This window comes from Danio rerio, chromosome 17, assembly GCF_052040795.2.
Source record: "Danio rerio strain M-AB ecotype USA chromosome 17, GRCz13ab, whole genome shotgun sequence".
Taxonomy (NCBI): domain Eukaryota; kingdom Metazoa; phylum Chordata; class Actinopteri; order Cypriniformes; family Danionidae; genus Danio; species Danio rerio.
The window spans coordinates 9157069-9179754 of NC_141037.1; the positions used below are offsets into that span (position 1 = coordinate 9157069).

Below are 22686 nucleotides of genomic sequence, written 5' to 3' on the forward strand. Positions count from 1 at the left end.
CTGACAGGTTTGAAAAAATAAAAATAAATAAAATACATTTATTTTATATAAATTAAATATACAAACATACAATATAAGTAAACACAAGTCTTGATTCATAACCTGTACAGTTCACTTGAGCTTTTCTTATTATTGTAGTGATGTTGTACATGGCCATTGTCAGCGTTTTTGCTATTCTATTTTCTCAACAACATGTTTAGTGAATTTTGCCTCTGTGTTTTTATTATTATTATTTCACAAGGGAATATTTATCTCTTTTCCTTTATTATTATATATTATATATATTTTAATAATATATAATATATTTTTCACTGAATAATGGAGGAAAAGAGATAAATATCCCCTTGTAAAACACTTTTGTCACTAAAATGTAAAAAATAGAAATTAATTTTGAACCTGGTTTCATCCAATGTTTTTATGTTTTATAACTGTATGCAAATTAGTGCATATTAAAAAAACTAATTATGGATAATTAGTATATTTAAATATATTTTTAAAAAAGTTGTAATACAGAAATCATTGCCATTCTTAATGAACAATAATCCAGCACATTAACAAAGTATTGTGAAAACTACAGTATTATTTTTTTCACCCTATTTGCCTGCAGTTTCTTGCACTGAAAGTGACAAAACAGCCTGTTTAATTCCAAAGTTGACCTGATATTTGTCAGTGAGACTCTCTTCAGATCCCTGTGCCCGCAGTACATCTCTCTCCAGCTGATCCAGCCAGATCTTCACCTCTCTCAGCACCTTGCGTTCCTCTCGCTGTGCGCATCGGACAAAAAAAAGCACCCATTTATCACTCGCTTAGCAGGTTTTCAGCAAGAAACCATATAACAAGAACACACAGCAGGTAACACAGCAGTGTGAAACATTGAACAACAGGAAAAAGTCCACTGATAAAGAAGACTGAAGATCTTTCACTACTCTGCATTTTCTTACAATAACAAGCTACTGTTATGATCCTATGTACTAATATACACATACCTCAAGCATTAGCTCAATATCTTGTGGATCATACTGTCCAGGAGAGCAAAAGCATATCAAGAGATGCAAACACAACACAGTCAAGACGTTAGCAAGATTAAAGCCAGAGAAAAAGAGGAAACAAGCAGAGAGCATCCATCGCTAATAGACCATTCTCAGGAAATGATGCCATTTGTGTTACATGTACAGTAACTTCAGCCAAAAATGAATGTTATGCCATAAATAACTACTCTATCCAACATTTAAGGCTTGTAATTTTCATTTTCTCCTGCTTAAAATGTTATATGACACTTAATGCTCACTGCTAAAATAAGTTAGAGAAAACTAAACATGCAATTATCTTTGCATCTACATTGTCATTAAATAGAATGTACCAGTTTTTCACTGAAAAACGAATTGAACAACATAAAATAAAATGCTATAATTTGCTCAGGGAATGTTGGATGTAGACAAAATGTATGTTGGAAGTATGAAACATCCTAGCATTTATTTCTAAAGAAAAAAAAGCCTTCAGGTTTTGTTTGCATTAACTAAAAAATACCACTTTAAAAAAAATTCTCACCAGCTTTTGAGTTACAAACAAAAAGAAGGAATATAAGTAGATTGTTATTATGGGCTTCATGTTATGTTCAACGAGTAATACATTAGTCGAAGGATTTGTTGCATGCATAAAATTACACTTACAATGGTGATTTTATATATGGGGCAGTACAGTGGCTCAGTGGTTAGCACTCAGCTCACAGCAAGAAGGTCACTGGTTCGAGCCCCAGCTGGGTCAGTTGGCATTTCTGTGTGAAGTTTGCATGTGCTCTGATTTCCCCCACAGTCCAAAGACATGCGGTAAAAGTGATTTGAACAAGCTAAATTGGCCGTACTGTATGTGTGTGAATGCAAAACTGTATAGTTGTTTCCCAGTACTAAGTTGTGGTTGGAGGGTTATCTGCTGTGTAACACATATGCTGAATAAGTTGGCAGTTCATTCTGCTGTGTCGACTGATAAATAAAGGGACTAAGCCGAGTGAAAATGAATGAATTAATGATTTTATACATAGAAAGCATATCAAATGCATATAGTGGCTGCTTCAAAATTTTCAGTAACTTTGGTGAAAATTAAATGTCCATAATATTCCCTTGTCACTTACTATAATAAAAATAATAATGAAACATTATTCTGACCTAAACTCTTAAAAAATAAAAATGGAAACAATGGAAGCTATCATGCATATAAATGAAGTTGCACCTCATTCACAATAGAGTGCTCTGATTGGTTTGAGCCAAGTCTTTCTCATGAATTATTGCTGCACACTCAGAGACGTCACAATGTACTCCCAGGTACAGACATCCTCTCATCACACTGGAATACACACAAGGATCTAATCGGCGTGATGCAGCTTCAAAAATTAATTTTAAAACAGAAGAACGAATTTGCTCGAAATAACACAAAAATAACCAATTTTCACTTTTTTTGTAAAACATATGTGTCCTTATAGTGTTTTTAGCAGCGTGGGACACATATATGACTGTCAACAGCTCAAATAAATGAGTTTTGGTGTTTTATGACCCTTTAAAATTCTGGAAAATGTTCTGTCTCTTGATATGTTTTCAAAGCAAAACATATTTAAATTGGACTTTTAATTGATACAGATTTAGACTTCAGGTTCTCCTGTTTATAATGATATATAATACTTGAGGCTGACTGCTAAAAAAAAAATAAAACTGCTTCAAAATTATAATATAGGCCCATCAAGCGTCCACAAAATAGCTCTAGGTCTTCAAGGGTTTTAACCCCTTATAAAAATGATTTTTGCACATTATGTCCCCTTTAAAGCACATATGGCATAATTTCATGAGAATACCTCATCCACTAAATGAACCTCATGCAGGTGAGACATAATCATCGGCTCTTACCTGTAGCGCCGGGATAGAGAGAGCGAATGTAGGAATGGAGCGAACCAGCTACGAATGCACATGAATGCGAGTCACACAGACAGAGAGACAGAGTGAGCATTATGGGTGTGCTGAGCAGTGCATTATGGGTTGTGATTGTAGAATAAAGTGAATGGAATCCACATCGTGATGGACAACATTAAATGGGTTTTGTCTAATGACTACAGCAGTGATTACATTTAACAACAACAGCAAGCGGCTAGTGTATTTTTAGCTACAGCGCTAAAGCGTACCTCCTCTTGCTGTCCATCTGTCTCAGACTGGTGGGGATCTGGGTAGTGCTTCAGGAACTGAGCTACATAGGTCATTATGGATTTCTCATCAGGCTTGTCCACATCCACATCTGCAAAAAACAAACAAACAAAAAACAAAAGAACAAAGTTGGAGGTTTGAACCCCTCAAGAGGAAATCCATGTGTTTTTATCATTATATCTATTCATCCATGTTGTTTTACTTTGAGGTTTAGTGCACTATAAATAATTATAAATTTCTACAGTAGATTGCTGTTAAAACAAAATCCATAGGTAAATCTACAAAATCTAAAGCTCTAAAATAAAACTTTAATAAAATGAATAATAAAAATAATACAAAAATAATACAAAATAATACAAAAAAAAAAAATACAAAAAAGGGCTGCACGGTGGTAGCATGTTTGCCTCAAAGCAAGAAGGTTGCTGGTTCGAGTCCCCGCTTGGCCGGTTAGCATTTCTGTGTGGAGTTTGCATGTTCTCCTTGTGTTAACAAGGGTTTCCTCTGGGTTTTTAATTGAATAAACTAAATTGGCCGTAGCGTATAAGTTTGTGTGTGTGAATGTGAGAGTGTATGTTTATTTCCCAGTACAGGATTGCGGCTGGAAGGGCATCTGCTGTGTAAAACATAAGCCGGAATAGTTGGCGGTTCATTCTGCTGTGGCGACCCCTGATAAATAAGGATAAATAAGCTGAAGGAAAATGAATGAATAAATTATTAACTAATATGCAAATGTTTGTATGATTTATTTACAATACAGTTTGTAATGTATATTTTTTTTATAGTTTACAAGTAATATTTTGTGTAGAGTCTGTCTTGCCATGGTAATAATAACAGTATTCAATATGTAATAAAAATATTCAAACTTCTCAAAACCTAAGTGGGTTTAATTTTTTAGAAAGGGCCTTGTCGAGTCAACATTTAGCAAAATGAATCCTCAGGTGTTCCATAGACCTGATTTCCTATTTACCAATCCACTGACCTGAAGAGCCAAATGAGGCTATTTATAGCCTCTTCAAAGGGCTTCTCCTACATCACATCATGATGTCATGCTGTGTGTATTTGATCTGGCCTGATGTCATGCTTGAATAACAGCATGACCTACATAAACAATAAAAGCGTCTGTCTGTAATGAGGCCCGATGATGGCGGATCCCCAGTATAATTAAGTGGCGTCTTTTCACATCAACTCAAAACAAATGAGTGGCTCTTCAAAAGCACAACAGATCATTGACTTAATCAGTCACACAGTATTAGTATCAGTGGAGCAGTCGTCTACTTTTATGTATGTTCACGGTAGTTTAAGAACTATTGATTTGCGGCTGTGTTTTTATGCGTTTTTAATTACAATTAGCTTTAATTGCACAAAAAAACAACACTGTTCAAACTATTTATTTAAAGGGGAAATGAAGCACTCAGTCAAGTTTACCTTATTTTGTACATTGGATTCCACTTCAATGAAAATATATTAAACAAACTCGATTAATGTAGCAATTTAGAAGAAAATGGCTTGTTTTACTACAGATTTTAGACCTAGGGCGCAGCCATCTTGGAATGTTGCTGAGTCTGACATCACGGGGTTGGTTTAGTTCCCTCAGCTGAACAGATACAAAGGAAGTAAAGGAGACTGTAAACTTGACTGTGTGCTTCATTTTCCCTTTAAAATGAGTTGAAACAACACAATTCTTTTTTTTTTTTCTGGGTTGTCTCTGAAAGGGCATCCCCTGCGTAAAACATATGCTGGGTTAGTTGGTGGTTCATACCGCCGTGGCGCCCTCTGAAATGGAGACTAAGCCGAAGGAAAATTGATTAATTTAATAAATGATTAGGAAATGATTAAGTTAACTTAATTGATTTGTGTTGGGACAACATTAAGGAATTGTGTTGAATCCTGCATTTTTTTACAGTGAAAAGACTTTATAAAGTTCAAACACTAGATATCTGAGTGCATGTACTACATAAGCACAAAGTGTATATTGCATAATTTGGGACAGAGCTATTGTTTTAGTAATGTCTTCTATTACTTACAATTAATCTTTTCTTTCTTTTTTTGTTTTTAAAAAGAGTTGGGTCAATTTAAACAATTTGCTTCAATTTATTAAACCTAAAAGTATAATTTTTTTCAAGTTTTTTTACTAGTGAAAAGTAAATTCGTATTATTTTTTAAATATTTCAAAGAGATTTTTTTCAATGCATTTTTAAACATAATAACTTTAATATCTAACTTCAAATGACTACTAGCTTTGTATATCTAATATCTTAATATTTTGGTTTGATGAAAGTACATAATATTTTACTACTAATTTTAGAGGGGTGGTCCACTACGATATTATATTTTAAACTTTAGTTGATGTGTAATGTAGATATGTGAACAGAAACAACATCTCTGAATGTAATATGCTCAAAGTTCAAGGCAAAGTGAGACATTGGCCCCTTTCAAACATACAGACCTTTCCGGAAAATTACCATCAATTTTCCGGAAAGGTCTATATGTGTGAACAGGCCCTTTTTGAAAATACAGCTAAATTTGTTCTGGCTATTTTCCAGAAAGAGAAGTTGTAACATTCCTGGTAATTTTCCGGCATGCTGCGCTGTGTGAACGCCGAAGGAAGATTACTGGAAAGAGTGCGCTGAATTAAAACGTCAGAACACTCAGATGGATTCATGTCCGCGTGGTTTATGAGAATAAAAGCATGTGAATATATTTCCAGACACATTTAGCTGCTTGATTTTAGTCAAATAATGTTTCTATGTTCATTCTTAAAGCCAACTGTGTAAAAAAAAAAAAAAAAATAGCGATAAAACGCTTGATAAGCCGTTGTTTGTTTACCTTCAAGCTGACACATGTGTATGTAAAGCAGCTGATGAGCGGCAGCACACACACATATTATCTCGACATGCGAAAGTGTTTCTCTATATGCTGTTCACATTACTTATCCATCCACAGAGTTTGTAATGTAGTCAAATGTTTACAAATACAAGTGCAGCCGTTTAATTGGGAAAAAAGTTTAAAAAAAAGATAATTATATTACACACCAAAAAACATGTTAAAACAATGCTGTGATTCTAAAATTCTATATAGCTCATTTTAAGGGAAATGAAAGAGATTTTGCAGGAAAATAAGCCCCATCAGTACCTTCAGGATCTAGTAAGCGTGGTATTCCCAGCTCATTCTCTGCTACACTGAACGCCTCTTCCAGGTTTTCTCGATTGCTTCTTTTCCTCACGACGTCCATGTCCACGAGTTCTGGCCGAATGGCATGAATAACAGAATGGAAGGCTACGCCGCTACGCCAACTAGCACCAAAGTCTTTAACTTCAATCCCAAGACGCCTTGCAAAAAAAATAGTGACTTATTAGGGGACTTATTTACAATTAAGCCAATTCAGTTCATGTTGGTTGACATGCATTTAATTTAATCACTTAAAAAAACATTCAGATTTGCCGATACAGCTGGTTTTCATCATGAAATTTTCTTGCAACAAATAGATACTAGTCGGAAGTAATAATTTTTTTGGTAACACTTTACAACAAGGTCCAAACCAGGCTCATTCTGAAAACGAATCGCTATATACTTTTCTGGGGAGCGCCAAATATGTCCCAGGAGCTACATTTTTTCGCAGTTTTTGTTTTCGCAAATCCACCAGAGACTGCTGTGTACGCTTTTTGATGATCTCAAATTTCACTGTGAGTGCCATTCGTGCCTGCTGTTCTCACGTAAATCCACCAGAGGCTGCTGTCGACTGACTGACTGACCAATGGACTGACTCAACCTCCTCTTTCCCTAAAGCCAACCCAACAAGAAAAGCCCTCGACGGATTTTTTACCACGTTTTCAGATTTTACCACATTCTCACCCTGTTATTTACTTGTTCATTTCATTTTTTGGATTCTGTTTTTCTTTTACCTGCTTTCTGAATCCGTTCTTTGCTAGACTCGAATTCCGTCGTCGTAGGGAGGTAAGTGGTTTGCTGGTAAGCTTGAAAAGGAACAGCGTCAAACCTCCCTGTAGCGTTCATTTTAAAGATGACATGCAACCATTCGTAGCTCTGGGTACATAATTTGCAATCTCCAGAAATGTATATAAGGCTACGTTTTTTTAGAATAAGCCTATGTTGATAAGGTCATATAAGTTCATGCCTTTACTAACATGAACACACAATGAACAATACATTTATTACAGTTTTTGTTCATGTTAGTTAATGTTCATTATTGGTAATAAAGTAGTTCATTCTTAGTTCATGCTAACTTATGGTGCATTAACTAATGTTAACAAGCATGAATTTGGATTTAAATAATACATGAGTAAATGTTGAACTATGATTTATAAATGCTGTACAAGTATTGTTCATGCTTAGTTCAAGTTAGTAAATCTTAACTAGCATTAACTAATGAAAGCTTATTGTAAAGTTTGACCATTTTTCCACCTATTTAAATGGTGTGTATTTCCTCTTCTTGTTGAATCGCTGAATGCCTCCTCAATTGTATGTCACTTTGAACAAAAGCGTCGGCTAAGTGACTAAATGTAAATGTAAATGGATGACATACTTGGTTGCTGTGTTTTGGACCCATCTGAGCAGAGCTCTTTTGGCATTGCCCTGAAACTTGGTGACCACCTTGCGTTTCATTGGTGGGCTTCCGGTCTCAGAGCTGGCCATGCTGTCCACTGAAGACGCACTGCTGGATAAAGCCTGAAGGGCTGGGAGATTACTGGTCAGCTCCTCAATCTGCAAGAGTTTGACAGGATAGAGCCTCAACATATAAATATACAGTGATGTGAAAAAGTTAGGACTCCCTATTAAATTTAAATGTTTTTATATCAGAACATAAACAATGAACTGTTCATAGGCTGGTCTTAAAATGTGGGAAATAATATCTAAGATGCACAACAACATCTAGTGTTAGCATATGGCCAGCATATATTGTTAGGGTGCTTTTACATCTGTGGTTCAGTTCATTTGGTCCGGAACAAGAGCAATAAATGAGACATTGTAGCATTTTTCTGCCGCTTTTGGGTCCTTTTCACACCACACTGATAGCTTTGATCCGAACCAGATGAAAAGAACCAAAAATCAGTCATGTGATAATACCACATGACGTATTGGAGAAATGGTCGTGCCTATACCGAACCTGGTTTCACTCAAGGTTTTTTTTTCTTTCACTTTCGCCAATTGGTGAAATTTTTTCCTCACCGCAGTTACCACTGGCTTGCATAGTTCGGGACTTGTAGAGCTGCGCATCGATGGATTTGCTCTTCAGTGTTTGGACTCTCAGCAGTAAATATTAAACCATACTAACCTGAACTGAACTTAAACACTGAAAACTGTACTGACACTGTTTCAATTCACTATAATCTTCTTTGAGAAGCTGCTTTGACACAATCTACATTGTAAAAGCGCTATACAAATAAAGGTGAATTTAATTTAATTGGCCAGATGTTATTGAATGTACTTCCTAAACTGCTTTTCGATAGCTCAGAATTAATGTGCAGGAAAATGCCAATGGAACTCCTGCAAGTAAACAAACCGGCAGACACAAAATTTAGCTTTTTATTATGGAGGGACGACTGCGCTGGCTGATTGTATCCCTGCTCATAGTATACTATAAAGTTTGTATACATTACTTTAGACAAACAATACATTTCGAGAATGAAGTGCGGCTGCAGTTTTATAAAACAATGTTTTAATGCATTTCAAATGGCATAGACACATCATACGTCGCTTCAGGAGGAGGCGTGAATTAATTTTGCTAAACTGCAACATGGTCATCTTTTGGGAAATGTTGCCAACGATCCATATGGTAATCTCTCTCTCTCTCTCTCTCTCTCTCTCTCTCTCTCTCTCTCTCTGTTTAAAGTTGTTGGTAAAGCTATAAACAAATATTTTTCCTCCATAATGCACAGTCCATGGGACTGCGGCAGCTCGATTAGTCCAGAAAGGAGCAGTACTTTTTGCGGTTGGGTCTGTTTTAAGGTTCCACTCTAAGGTTCGTTTCAAAATGTACCGAGACCACCTCTTCAAGGAGGTCTTGGTACGTTTGTTTGGTCTGCTTTTGGTGCGCATTCGAGTACGATTGCTACATTCACACCAGCCCAAACGAACTGCACCAAGAGGGAAAACGAACTCCAGTGCGATTCAACCGAACTAAATAAATCAGGTGTGAAAACACCCTTAGCCAGTGTTGGGCTTTAAAACGTTCCTTTAAAAGAGTAATTAGTTATTTTTACTAGTTATTTCTTACAAACAGTAACTGAGTTACATAGTTATAAAAGTAACTAATTAGCAGGAAAAGTAACGATTGATTTAAGTAAAAAAAAAAAATCGGTCCCACTTTATATTAAGTGGCCTTAACTAATATGTACTTACATAGGAACTAATAGTTTGTTACAATGTACTTATTGTGTAAATACATGTATTTACTGTGTACTTATGCTTGAATAAATACATGTATGTAATTACATCTGTAATAAACTTTTGTAATTACATTTGTAAATACACTGTTGACCATCCCCACACCTTAACCCACCCTTAAACCTACCCATGCCACCAAACCTGTCCATAACCCAACCCCTATCAAAACTCAAGAGCACCGCAAGTGTTCTCAAATACATTATAAACACAGTAAGTACATTGTATTTATTTTCTGATGTAAGTACATAGTAGTTAAGGACACTTAATATAAAGTGGGACCAAAAAATCTATATAAAATAAGTATAAAACATTGTACATGTTCTCAACTATATATCTAGATATAATTTTGTTTAAGTCTGTCTGAGTAATAAGTGATTGCGGTGGAGAAAAAAAGAGAGTGTTATCTGCTTTGACGTTATTGTAACCATGGGGTATAACAAAGAACAACTGGGGTAAGATCCAATGTGCAAGTTTATTCGTCGTCAGGCAAGCAATGGTCAATACAGGTGCAAACGGGTATGTGTAGGCAGTCCAGAGTCGTAATCAGTAAACAGGGGATAGGTCAAAGGGCAGGTGGTAGGCTGGAGAACAGGAATACAAGGCTTGGTCTAAACACGGGTAAACAAGACAAGGAAAAACGCGTTGTAGTGTCATCGAAGGATAAACAACTGAAAGGCAACTGAAAGGGTGAGTGTGTGGCTTAAATAGTTGTGCAATCAGTTTCTGACAATCCTCAGGTGGTGTGAATGTAATCAGTCTAAATGAGTAAGCATGTGTGAGTGTGACCGGAGTGCATGTATGACTATGTAGTCCATCAAAGGCGGAAGTGTAGTCCATGGTTATGAGTGAGACCAGCAATCGGTTTCCATAAGATCGCTGGTAATTGTGACAGTTGTGGCTTCATCTCCTCCTTTAGTAGCAGATCTCAAGTTATCACCTGCGTAGCCACTCATTTTGTGGCTGCATAAGGTGCTTCATTAGATTAGAATTACTTGTCAGTGACGCAGAGAGACTTTTTTTCCTGGGCTGAGTTGCACGATACATAAACATTTTTGCCTTTCACCTCAACGAGGGAAAGGTAGTGCATATATTTCCAGTTTGCTAGCGGTACCTGTCAACTTGTTGGATTTAACATAGTTCTGAGTCCTGGTTGTTAGTGTGTGTGACTAACTGCATATGTTAATGTGAACACCCGCCCTACTCTGCATCTAATTGGCAAATGAACTATTTCTAAGACTATGATTCATTCATTCATTCATTTCTTTTCGGCTCAGTCCCTTTATTAATCCGGGGTCGTCAGAGTGAATGAACCGCCAACTTATCCAGCACGTTTTACATAGCGGATGCCCTTCCAGCCACAACCCATCTCTGGGAAATAAGCCTATAATCATGTTTTCAATTACACCACATTCACAGACACCAGCCCCGAAGACATGCACCCATCTCACATAAAGAGAAGCCCTATGGCTGAGAGAGACGCTGCTGGTATGAAAACCACTTCAGTGTTCCCAGTTATAGTAATATGCATTTTTTATTGTCACTAATGGTAACAGCATTGTAACAGTAATTCATTTGATTACTCGTTACTGAAAAAAGTATTGCCGTTAGTAACACCGTTTATTTATAGCGTCGTTATTCCCATCACTGGTGTTAGCATATGGTGTTAGCAAAACTCCAGTGTGTTGGTCTTGACCAGTTTGTCACTCATGGCTTTTCTATTTTGGCTTTCATTCATTTTCTCTTCGGCTTAGTCCCTTTAATAATCTGGGGTCGCCACAGCGAAATGAACCGCCAACTTATCCAGTATATGTTTTATGCAGCGGATGCCCCTCCAACTGCAACCCATCACTGGCAAATATTTTGCCTTTATTTTTGTTAAATTAATAATGACATACTGTGAGATGTCATTCATCTGATTTTTTATCTTTCAAATTTTAAGATCTGCCAATTACCATGTTGTTGTTTATGTATAATGATTTTCTGATATTTAAAACCATGAAATTCAAAAGGGTGTCCAAACTTTTTTTCACATGACTGTGCATAGATATATGACAATTTTCTTGATCCTACCATCTTAACTGGAAAACATTACCTGGAAATAGAGGATAATGGTCCACATCAGCCCCAAGACAATTGACGGGCGTCCATCAGCAATATCAGTAGCATTGATATTGACTAGTTTGATCTGCAAAATAAATACCTGTCATGTTAGAAACTCTTACTTAAAGTATAGTTAAACTGTTATTATAAGGTTAATATAGTGGACTAAACTTGTAAAACTAAAACATCAAATGAAACAGACAGTATTAAAAATAAAATCTACAGTATTGAAAACATTAAATCTATTGCACTTAGTTACCAAAGAAATCTTCCTGTAGTTTAACTTAATGTACTAAAATAAAAACAAAATATAATAACTGTTTAGAAATATTAATAGCACACAAATACTAAAACAGGGTCTCTGCTGTGTCTTAAAAAGTCTTAAATTCACTGTTCTTGGTCTGAAATATTTTGGCACAGGTCTTATTTTTCCGATTTACATGTAATGCTACATCTAATGCTCATTTAAAGTTTTGTTGTTGCTTGGTTTTCGTGGTGTTGTAGTTCTTTATTTACTAGTTCCAATGTAATTTACGGTATTACAACTACAAATGAAATAACCAATTAGCTTTCTGTTATTGAAGCAGTGCGCACGGCAAATGTGACGTCATCGCAGAGTTTGCGGATATTCGCTTTGGGTGCTCACGACTGGATTTCGGCTAGCGGAGCGAACAAAATATTTTGAGACTCAAGCAAACAGTTCATGCTGTGCCACGTTTCATTTGAGTTAAATATAAATCATTTCGAAGGGATTTTGTCTAAACCAGGTATGACAACTCTATGATCCGTCCAAGCGTGATCATATAGGGATAACCAGATGAACAATAATTCTTAGCTAGAAATTGCAACAGAAGGGAAAGGAAAAGAAAGAAGAAAGTTTTTGTTGCAAAATTTGGAAAAACCTGAAGGATAAGTTTGTTAAGGTCAGAGGTAAGAGGTCATGGCAAAAGTGAAGAACCAGGTACACAATTACAGAATATGTTTTTCCATCATTTATAGGTTTAACACTGATGTATATTTTACAGTTTTAAATTTAAAACCATTTAACAATTAAAAAACTATAATTAAGAAACAAATTATTTCTTTGATAACTGGAAAAGAACATTTGAACCTATTGGTTTACAGCATGGTGTCCAGTTTTATTAGGCTTTATTTCTGATAATGGTCAGGAATGTTGAGCCAGACACAGCAGAGACATCATTTTTCATCTGAGAAATATCGCTAAATTACGAAGTATGCTATCCATCTCAGATGCAGAAAAGCTAGTCCATGCTTTTATGACTTCTAGGCTGGATTACTGTAATGCTCTATTTGCTGACTGCCCAGCATCCTCTATTAACAAACTTCAATTAGTACAAAATACAGCTGCCAGAGTTCTGGATTTTGTTTGAAATGTGATCATATCACCCCAATTTTATCCTCCTTACACTGGCTGCCTCTTAAGTTTCGTATTGAATTTAAAATAATAACTCTCACAAGCTTTAAATAATCTAGCTCCTGTTTATCTAACCAACCTTCTGTCTTGCTACAATCCAACTCGCTTTTTAAGATCTCAAAACTCAGGGCTTCTGGTAGTACCTAGAATAGCAAAGTCGAGTAAAGGAGGTCGAGCCTTCTCCTTTATGGCTCCTACACTCTGGAATAGCCTTCCTGATAACGTCCGAGGCTCAGACACACTCTCTCAGTTCAAAACTAGATTGAAGACCTATCTGTTTAGTAAAGCATACACTCAGTGTATCACCTAGCGGGTTCCACACAGGCTTCTGCATCTTGCTTTTATACACTATGAACAGCAGCTACGCTAATTATTCTATTTATTCTCCATTTCCACCTGGGGATACTCATCCTGAGGTCCTCAGATTATGCGGAGTCACTGATTTGATCCAAGAGCAGCGAAGAGATGATCTCAAGGTTTCCATATTAGGGACCAGACCATATCCTGAGCTGCTGTTGCGCTGATGGTCATGGAGGAGTGGGACATGAGACTGACTCCTGTGACGCTCCAGGGACAGATGAGTCTTCGCTGAGGCCAGCTTCCAGCCTCCACCGCTGAGACTGCAGCTCTGCACAAGACTTTTGGCCAGCGGAGAAATTAAAATGGTCGTGCCCATCTGAGTCTGGTTTCTCTCAAGTTTTTTTTTCTTCACTCTCCTATCGGTGAAGTTTTTTTCTCGCCGCTGTCGCCTCTAGCTTGCATGGTTTGGGATCGGTAGAGCTACGTATCGATGAATTTGCTCTTCAGTGTTTGGACTCTCTGTAATGATTATAAACCACACTGAACTGAGCTAAACTGAACTGAACTTAAACACTAAAAACTGAACTACCCTGATTTAGTTACTATGACCATTTATGTGAACCTGCTTTGACACAATCTACATTGTAAAAGCGCTATACAAATTTTGTGATTTTCGTATTTTCTCTTTATGTGTATGGGTGTTTTTGATGTTGTAATATAGGTCTTAAATTTAATACTTAATGGTCTTAAAAAGTCTTAAATTTGATATTATGATATCTGCAGAAACCCTGTAAAAATAAATTACTAAAACATTCCTGAAAATTCAACCAAAAATAATCAATATATAAACCAAACTATTAATAAAACCAACAATAATGTTGTGTAATCCTTTTTGAAGTCTTTGTAAAATTCCTATGTAAAATTATTTGATTTGTTTATTTATTTATTATTATTATTATTATTTTATACTTTTGAAGTCTACCAGGGGTGGGATGGGTGGGAGTGGGTTTTAAATTAACACTTGTTTTTTTCCGTTTTATATTTTTTCCTGAAAAACTCAATAAACAGTTGTTAACAAAAAAATAAATAAAACCAACAATAGCACTTCAATGATCTGAGGTCAGTGCATCTGCAAAACAAGCCATTCTAAACCAGCATTATCGGCCAATGAATCGTGCAGAATAAGACCAAAAACGTGCATTCAGAAACGTAAATACAGCCCATTTTGATACCATGTTGTGTAAAACAAAATCAAGTGGTCAGTCTTATTCACTTCTTCAGGAATAAGCAAATATAAAGGCACTGTGCATATAAAGAACGTGAGTGAACAAAGAAAAGTGCAATTCTCTGATGGTCAGCCAGTCATGGACATCATAAGAGATGCTGCAGAAGATAAAAAACAAGCTTTCTAAAAATAAGTGCAGCTCTTTCAGCCATGTAGCAGATACAGCAGATATCAGTAACGAATGCTCACTGCATACAGTACACATCATCAAATGCAGATATGTGTATCAACAGCAGGTGTTTGTGGGAACTGTAACTAGACAAAGTACTGACCGGAGACCCTCTGTACACAGACTGAGACAAGACATGTTAAGAGAAAGGACACAGTTAGAAACACAACATGAAGACGGGGACATATGGACATACAGCATACAAGGAGCAAATAAAACTACAGATATGGCTAAATCAGGGGTGTCGATAGACCTCATTTATTGGGGTACATGCCCCAGTAAAAATCGCCAATACCCCAGTAATTGCTTTGATTTGCAGTTTATTTTATATGTAAAGTATTAATCAAGAGTGGTGATGTTTAGTCACTTTGAGAGCCTTCCTGACTGAATGAATCAAATATGTGGTTTGACATAAAGGTAGCCTGGGGTGCTGAAAAATACAACACAGGCTCATTCTGAAAACGTAGTCCCGTGGACGTTTCTGGAGACTGCAAATTATGTAGCCAGAGGTACATATGGCTGCATTTCATTTTTTTAAACAAACGATATGGGGCGGTATGACGCCGTTTCTTTTCGCGCATACCAGCCGACCGCTTACCTCCATGTGGAGGGCTTTTTTTAACTGCAACCAGTTTGTCAAGTTAGCTCGTTGTGTACATCGGCGGACTTGAGGCACCAAAGAGGAGTTAACCACGACGATGACAGGGTTCGAGTCCGGGGAACATCGGTTCCAGAAATCAGGCAAGACAAAAACAGTATCCAAAAACTAAAATGAACAAGTGAATAACAGGGTGAGAATGTCTTAAAATCCTAAAACGTGGTAAAAATCAGACAAGGCCTTTTCTTTTTCTGGCCGGCTTTTGTAAATCGTTGGTTGGGTTTAGAGAAGTGGGTGGGCGGGTCAATTGATAAAATTGGTTGGGTTTAGGGAAGGAGGAGGAGGGGTCAGTCGATTGGTAGGCCGACCAGTCGGTCATTCATTCAGTCATTCAGTCAGTCAGACAGACGGTAGGTCGACAGCGGCCTCTGGTGGGTTACGTGAGAACAGCGGGCGCGAATGGCACTCGCGAGAGAAATTTGAGGTATGAAAAAGCGCACACAGCAATCTTTGTGGATTCGCGAAAACAAAAACTGCAAAAATACCTACCTCCCGGGATGTATTTCATTGTCTCCAGAAATGTCCACGGGACTACATTTTCAGAATGAGCCTGGGTTGAAAATATATTTGGCTAAACTGACATTGGATGGGTTAAAGAGACCAAAACAAAGACAGCCGTTCTGACACGGAAAGCATTTTTAAAGCAGATTATCTGACTTTCAGATAAACAAGAAGGTTTACTTAGCATGTTTCTTAAATCTCTGCAAACATATTAACACCTTTAAGTTTTTGGTTTCTACACTCTCTCAAGAATAAATCCACAGATTCTGCACAGGAATAGCAAAACAGTCTGCAGATTCTCTCTGGCCATACAAATGACTAATTTTAGCTCTTTATTTCCATCCTTTTCCTCTCCTGTCCTTGCCTGATTTTGACCAGAGCATAATTCTGACAGTCTGGTATATCCTCTTCTACACGACCCTGAATTATAGCAGAAGTCTGTTCACTTTTAATCATTTAAAAAGCACTATACAGCGCATAAATGGCCCGGCTGGGAGTGTTACACCGAATCTAACACTATAATTAAGAAAGATGAGCAGTTAAACAAGTCAGATGACATAACCAGATTGTTCATAAAGTCACCTACCTTCCTTCCCTCCAGGAACTTTAGAGCTGTGCCAATGTTAGACACCCAGTGGATCCTTTTGAGTTGGCGGCCCTGTTCGCATGGCTGCAGGCATGAAAGAAGAAGCTTATCAGTGGCAGAAATGAAAGGAAGGAGGACTCTAGCCCATCATCCTGACATTAAACACACTCTGAGGGCTAAAGATGCACACAAGCCGCTCAATGCAGAGGTTTCACACTGGGATAATCTGCAGATACGGTACTGCATCACATCAACACTTACTAATCTCTGGCCAGACAGCACCTCGAGCAGAGCCAGCAGTTTCACCCCATCCTTGATGTCCTCGAAGAGATCGTTGACTTCAAAAGGAGGTTTGTGCTGGAAAAACAGGAGGAATAAATAACTTAGTGAACCCCAATAGTGCTTTGATTACAAAGCTGTACTTCTGTTGCTGTGTTTATCTTGCTCTGACTCATTTCTTCCGCTTTACTATTTGGATTCTACTTATGATATGATACTTATGATATGACTTATGATTAGGCATGGATGCTGAAACTCTGTGCTTCATCGGGATCGGTGCTACATTGTAAAAGGCCGAAGTATCAATAAGCTCTGACGTTAACGGTTCTGCAATCGGTACTGGAGAATTATTGCTAAAAAAAACATTACTTACAGTAGCCTAATTCAGTGGTTCTCAAACTTTTTTCATTAAGTACCACCTCAGAAAAAAATTGTCTCTGCAAGTACCACCAAAATGAGCAGTATTGAAATACAGTAATGTAGTAGGCACATTTAAAAAAAAACGTGGCAGATTACCTCAGAAATATAGACTATATGTCATATATGGCATATTATATACATCATTTTAATACATTTTTAAATATATGTAGCATGTACATGACATATTTCATTACTCCGTGTACCACTAGAAGGAAGCCTGCAGGGGTCGGCAACCCGCGGCTCTAGAGCCGCATGCGGCTCTCTAGCGCTGCCCCAGTGGCTCCCTGGAGCTTTTTCAAAAAATGTTTGAAAACGGAAAAAGATGGGGGAGGTAAATATATTTTTGTTTTAATATGGTTTCTATAGGAGGACAAACAATCTTAACGTTTTCCAATGCTGTAAAAGTGTGTAGAATATTTAGTTTCATCATTTCTGTCAACGAAGATTTGCGTCATAGCCTGCGACATACGGAATAGGCAGGTACTGTTGTAAACAATCCGGCGGCTGTGTGATGTGCCATGGTTCGTAAGCTGTCTTTGCCAAAGATGTACAGCGGGGCACACTCTCTCATTTTCCCTCCCTGAGAGAATTCAAAGAAGCCCATCCCGATCACTCACTCAACGGTGATTATTTACAAGGTGCGATCGTTGATATGGAAACTGCATTTGGGAGCAGATTTTGCGAGTGGCGAAAGGAAAAAACGAGACTGTCTTTCCTTGTCACACACCCCTGGAGATTGACCCTTCCTTGTTGAGCACATTCCCAGTAAGGGGCACGTTATGCACGTTCATTTTGATGTTGCTTTTTGGAATCCTCAAAATTAAAATCATCAAAAATCTGATTTCTTTACTGCATTTCTTTAATTTCATCAAAGCAAAACATGATGCATTAATATTGTAATGAAGTTAAACTTTAACATTAAACATAATTCATTAATATTGTAATGAAGTTAAACTCGAACATTAAACATAATGCATTAATATTGTAATTAAGTTAAACTTGAGACGGCATCGTACAACAGAGTAGTCACGTGGTGCGTCATACTCTACAGGATGCACTGCAGGGAAAAAAACATTTAATCATGAAGGCTCAGTATGTATTTGTAGCCAACTAAATCATTTTTATAGTAGGCTAATATAGCTAATATAAATACATACAGCATGTGTTGACTTCATTATAAGGCTTATATAAGGCTTTTAATTTTTTGCGGCTCCAGACATATTTGTTTTTGTTTTTTTTGGTCCAGTATGGCTCTTTCAACATTTTGGGTTGCCGACCCCTGAAGTGGTACACGTACCACAGTTTGAGATCCACTGGCCTAATTTAACTGACCAACCTTTTCTAATTTGCATATATGATATCCGTCTGCACGGTCGTCAATCTCACATGAGAAATGCTTGTGTTTCTGGCGAGCGTTCTTGGCTTCACAGTTCTCGGCTGTGTGCGCGCACTCAACTGAGGCTCCCACTAAGCCTACACACAATAACTTGCAACACAGACTCAAGCACACACAGCCCGTAAGCTTGCAGATTGAACCAAACAGGTTGTATTTCCCTTGCAACAAAAGCAACAAGTTTTTTATTGTATAAGCGGAAACACAAGCAATCTGGCTATGTGAAAGTATCTTTCAAAAGTGCATTAACTGCAATGTAAAGTAATGAAAAGTTTTTGACTGCCTAGCTACTAACGGTAACTTTACATCATCAACATCGTTATGTCAGCTGTCAATCCCCTAAATTAGTATAATATTATTAGCTGAAAAAACACACAATGAAAACTGTATTTTTTTCTGCAGTAGCCTAAATAAATCTTAAACATTAAAATACTTTTACACCAGCTGAGTTTACAAATTTAGCCAATGAATAGCCTAATAATAAACTATGCTTATTAAGAAATAAAAAAAAAACTGCTTAATTTTACATTGCAGGATGCCCAAAAACTGTAATAAAAATAAAGTTAACTCTTAAAACACTGTTAACTCATTTATGTGAGTGTGTTATTGAAAAATCATTAACTGCATTTTGCACCTAAAAGAGGGTATTTTTCAACTGCAGGAAACACAATAAACCAAGAAAGATCCCGACATCTTCTAGAAAAGTCAAACAAGTTGATTTTTCTCCAGATAAAAAGGTTAAAAACTGAGAGTTATTTTCCTTCAAACCATTGTGCATTCTTTTTTTAATTTGTTTTACAATTATTGGTTTTCTTTTATTTTACATTAAAAACATAATAATAAAATAAAGTGTTGTTAATTCTGTTCAGTTTTTTTTTTCCATAAAAAAAAACACTACAAAAAGTACCGATAAGAGAACCGTTAAAGTACTGAACCAATAAGTGATATTAATAAAAGTAGTAATACCATTAAAAACGATACCCATCCTTACTTGTGATATTTAAATATGGAGCCAGATCAGTCTCAAAAATAGCACATTTACGAAGTATAACTCATACATCCACAGCACAATTCACATGTGCAAAGTCCAATTTGGAAAATCAAACACAGTTCATAAACACAGAGAAACACAATTTTGTTAAAAAAATTAACCAATGTGATGACCTCAGTAAAGCAGGCTAGGCAATATTTACTTGTGTTTTGTTGTTAAACTAAATAAAAATCTACATTATCGATGTTGTAAAAGGTCCCTTATGAAACTGAAAATAGTCACATCAATCGTTCGCCAGAAGATTTTAGTGGCTGAACAACACTTCTGTGCATATAACCCATTCATAACAACTCAATCTACATCAGCTCTGTGTGCCAAAAATACTTTTAAAACAAAACATTACCTCTAACAGAAATACTTTAGCCATGGTGTCGTCCTTCCCCAAGCGTGCAAAAGTAACTCCAATATTAATAATAAAGTTTTGATTAAGCATTTGTTTTTACCGCTCTCTCTTTTGTGTGTACGTATACATGCTGCGTGCATATACGCACAAATAGTGGATCTGCGTGATCAGATGCGCAGATGTACAAATCTACATTTGTTGACAGACAGTTTGGGCTACTTATTAGATTAATGGAAGATGTCGGCCCAACAATATTTAACTGGATAAAAAATGTGAAGAGACTTTCAAGACAATCGCCTACTGCACCCTTAATAGAAAGCAAAACAGAACAATTCGTCAGCCTCAGGTCGTCCAATATTTAAAGTTTGCTTTATTTTCAGTAGAACATTAAAAAAGATGTTTAGCTGAAACCATATTACTTGGAAATTGTAATGCAAGGCAGTGTCTACTGGCATTAAAGTATGTATGGCACAAAAGTGGGTCATAAAACATTTTTTGATGGGTCCTTTAATTTTAATGGGTGTGTGTGATCGCTGTTCATGCTTCAGTTCATTTGTATCTGGTATAACTGCTACACAGTGTGATTTATGTATCAAAATAATTGTTAACCTGGTGTTTGGACAGGCAAATTTCGTGTTCTGTAGGGTTCTCTTATGTGTGTAAAAAAACAAGTACTGTGGAAATCAATAGTTACAGGTTGAGGTTTCCAGCTTTCTTCAAAATATCAGAAAAAATAGCAAAAGAAAAACAATGATTTCATTTTTTTTTTATTTTAGGTGAACTATCCCTTAAAGATATGATTCAAACAAGTCCGGGTTTACTGTAAAAATATTCGATCAGCTGATGATGTACAGTACAAACACCATAAAAAGTGCAAAAAGCTTTAACATGTTAAAGGAAACAGACACAATGGGAAAAGATAACAGATGTGTCAAAGGCCAAACTAAAATAGACAAAACTTTCCACTATGAAAAGCCTCAGAAGCTGTGTGCAAACACATTAGCTTTAAAAATGCTGACTATTAGGAAATTTAAAGGAAGCATGAAATCTTAATTCAGATAAAATTTTATCAAAAATATTAACTAATACATTTATAAAGCACAAGGTGATATAAATAAAGTACAATGATAAATTAATAATAAGTAATAAATTCCTTTTTTTCTTCGTTTTTGTCTTGATTCTAATTCAAATATCTTAAAATAAAAAAATTACAAAATTACAAATACTGTTTGTTTGTTTGTTTGTTTGTTTGTTTGTTTGTTTGTTTGTTTGTTTGTTTGTTTGTTTGTTTGTTTGTTTGTTTGACTTTTTCAGAAACGATATATAAAAAATTACATGAGCTTTTTTAAATAATCAAAATAATCAGCAAGTGAATTAAGTAAAATAAGACTGTTTTTAGTTTCAAATAACTTTATATTACTTACCTCACTGGCAGATTATTTAGCTTGTTTAAAAGAAAAAGTCACTTATTTTTAACTCATCATTTCTAAAAACTAAGGCCTTTTTTTATCCCCCTCAACTAAAAATGGTAAAGAAAAAAAGCTGTCATCTAAAAGTCAAATTTAACAACCTCTATGTAATAATGCATACACGAGTTTTGTAATAATAATTATATAAATTAAACCTTTTTTAAGATGATTTTTTTTTTCAATGAACATGCATTCAGAGGTGTATTCATTTTCATTTTGTGTTATATCAGTTCATATAAATGATTCGCATTAGGCTAGTGGGTTGAATTTTATTGCTTTATTTTGCGCAGAATCGCTGTATCTGGTAGAGTTTTGTCAGTGTTAATATTTACAGCAATAAACATTTTTGCAGTTGTGTCACGTTATTTATCCGGAAACCGCTGGATTCCAACATTAGATCGGTAACAGTCCTTTCATATGCGCATCTTCTCTAATTAATCTTGTTGTCCATTACTTCTCACCGTGAAAAATACAAAGTGTGGCACGCAGGTTTGAATGCGCATGTCTGATGGTGAATGTGAGCCATGAATTGTGTTGTTTTTTTAGTGGTTGGTTTCTATTTTAAAGGGCACCTAGGTTACCCCTTTTTTCAGATTTAATACAAGTCTTTTGCGTCTCTAGAATGTGTATATAAAGTTTCAGATCAAAATACCCATCAGATTTTTCATTATACCTTTTACAAGATGCTGTTTTATACTGATTTCCAGCAGGGGGTGGTTTTGTCGTACTGCGCCTTTAAGACGAGTCTTTCCCGCCCACTATTTCTACATGCCTCCTCCCTCAGCTGCGTCAGACAACAGACAGACTTAAAGGAAGGTCTCACGTAGCGTTTGTGAGATACTACAGTAAGAACTAACCTTTACTAATCAGTATTGTGAAGTTGCATTGATGAGTCACACACAATATCGTTACGAAGTTAACGCGCGCGCCCGCGCACACACACACACACACACCGCAGATGACACACACACACACACACACACAGGCAGGCAGGCAGACCGACAGACAGACAGACAGACAGAGCGCGCTTAGCTTAGTTAAGGCTAACCTCAAGTACTGTGTGGATATCTGTTATGCTAATGTACAAAATAAACCTGATTTAAATTT

General features: G+C 36.4%; 1 protein-coding gene across 8 annotated transcripts in view; it reads right to left on the reverse strand.

The window, feature by feature from the left end:
- syne1b (spectrin repeat containing, nuclear envelope 1b) overlaps positions 1–22686 on the reverse strand; it is a 367683-nt gene that overhangs the window by 276529 nt on the left and 68468 nt on the right. For 3 of the 8 annotated variants that reach the window (XM_087289680.1, XM_087289679.1, XM_087289684.1), the window contains 8 exons: positions 16886–16981; positions 16625–16708; positions 11683–11775; positions 7729–7907; positions 6318–6514; positions 3167–3276; positions 987–1019; positions 657–764 (listed from right to left, as the gene is read on the reverse strand). In XM_087289680.1, the coding sequence (XP_087145806.1) occupies positions 657–764; positions 987–1019; positions 3167–3276; positions 6318–6514; positions 7729–7907; positions 11683–11775; positions 16625–16708; positions 16886–16981 (900 nt within the window). Of the gene's footprint in view, positions 1–656; positions 765–986; positions 1020–2894; positions 2943–3166; positions 3277–6317; positions 6515–7728; positions 7908–11682; positions 11776–16624; positions 16709–16885; positions 16982–22686 lie in introns of all 8 variants that reach the window. The other 5 variants (XM_087289683.1, XM_087289682.1, XM_087289681.1 and 2 more) reach the window with 2 other exon arrangements.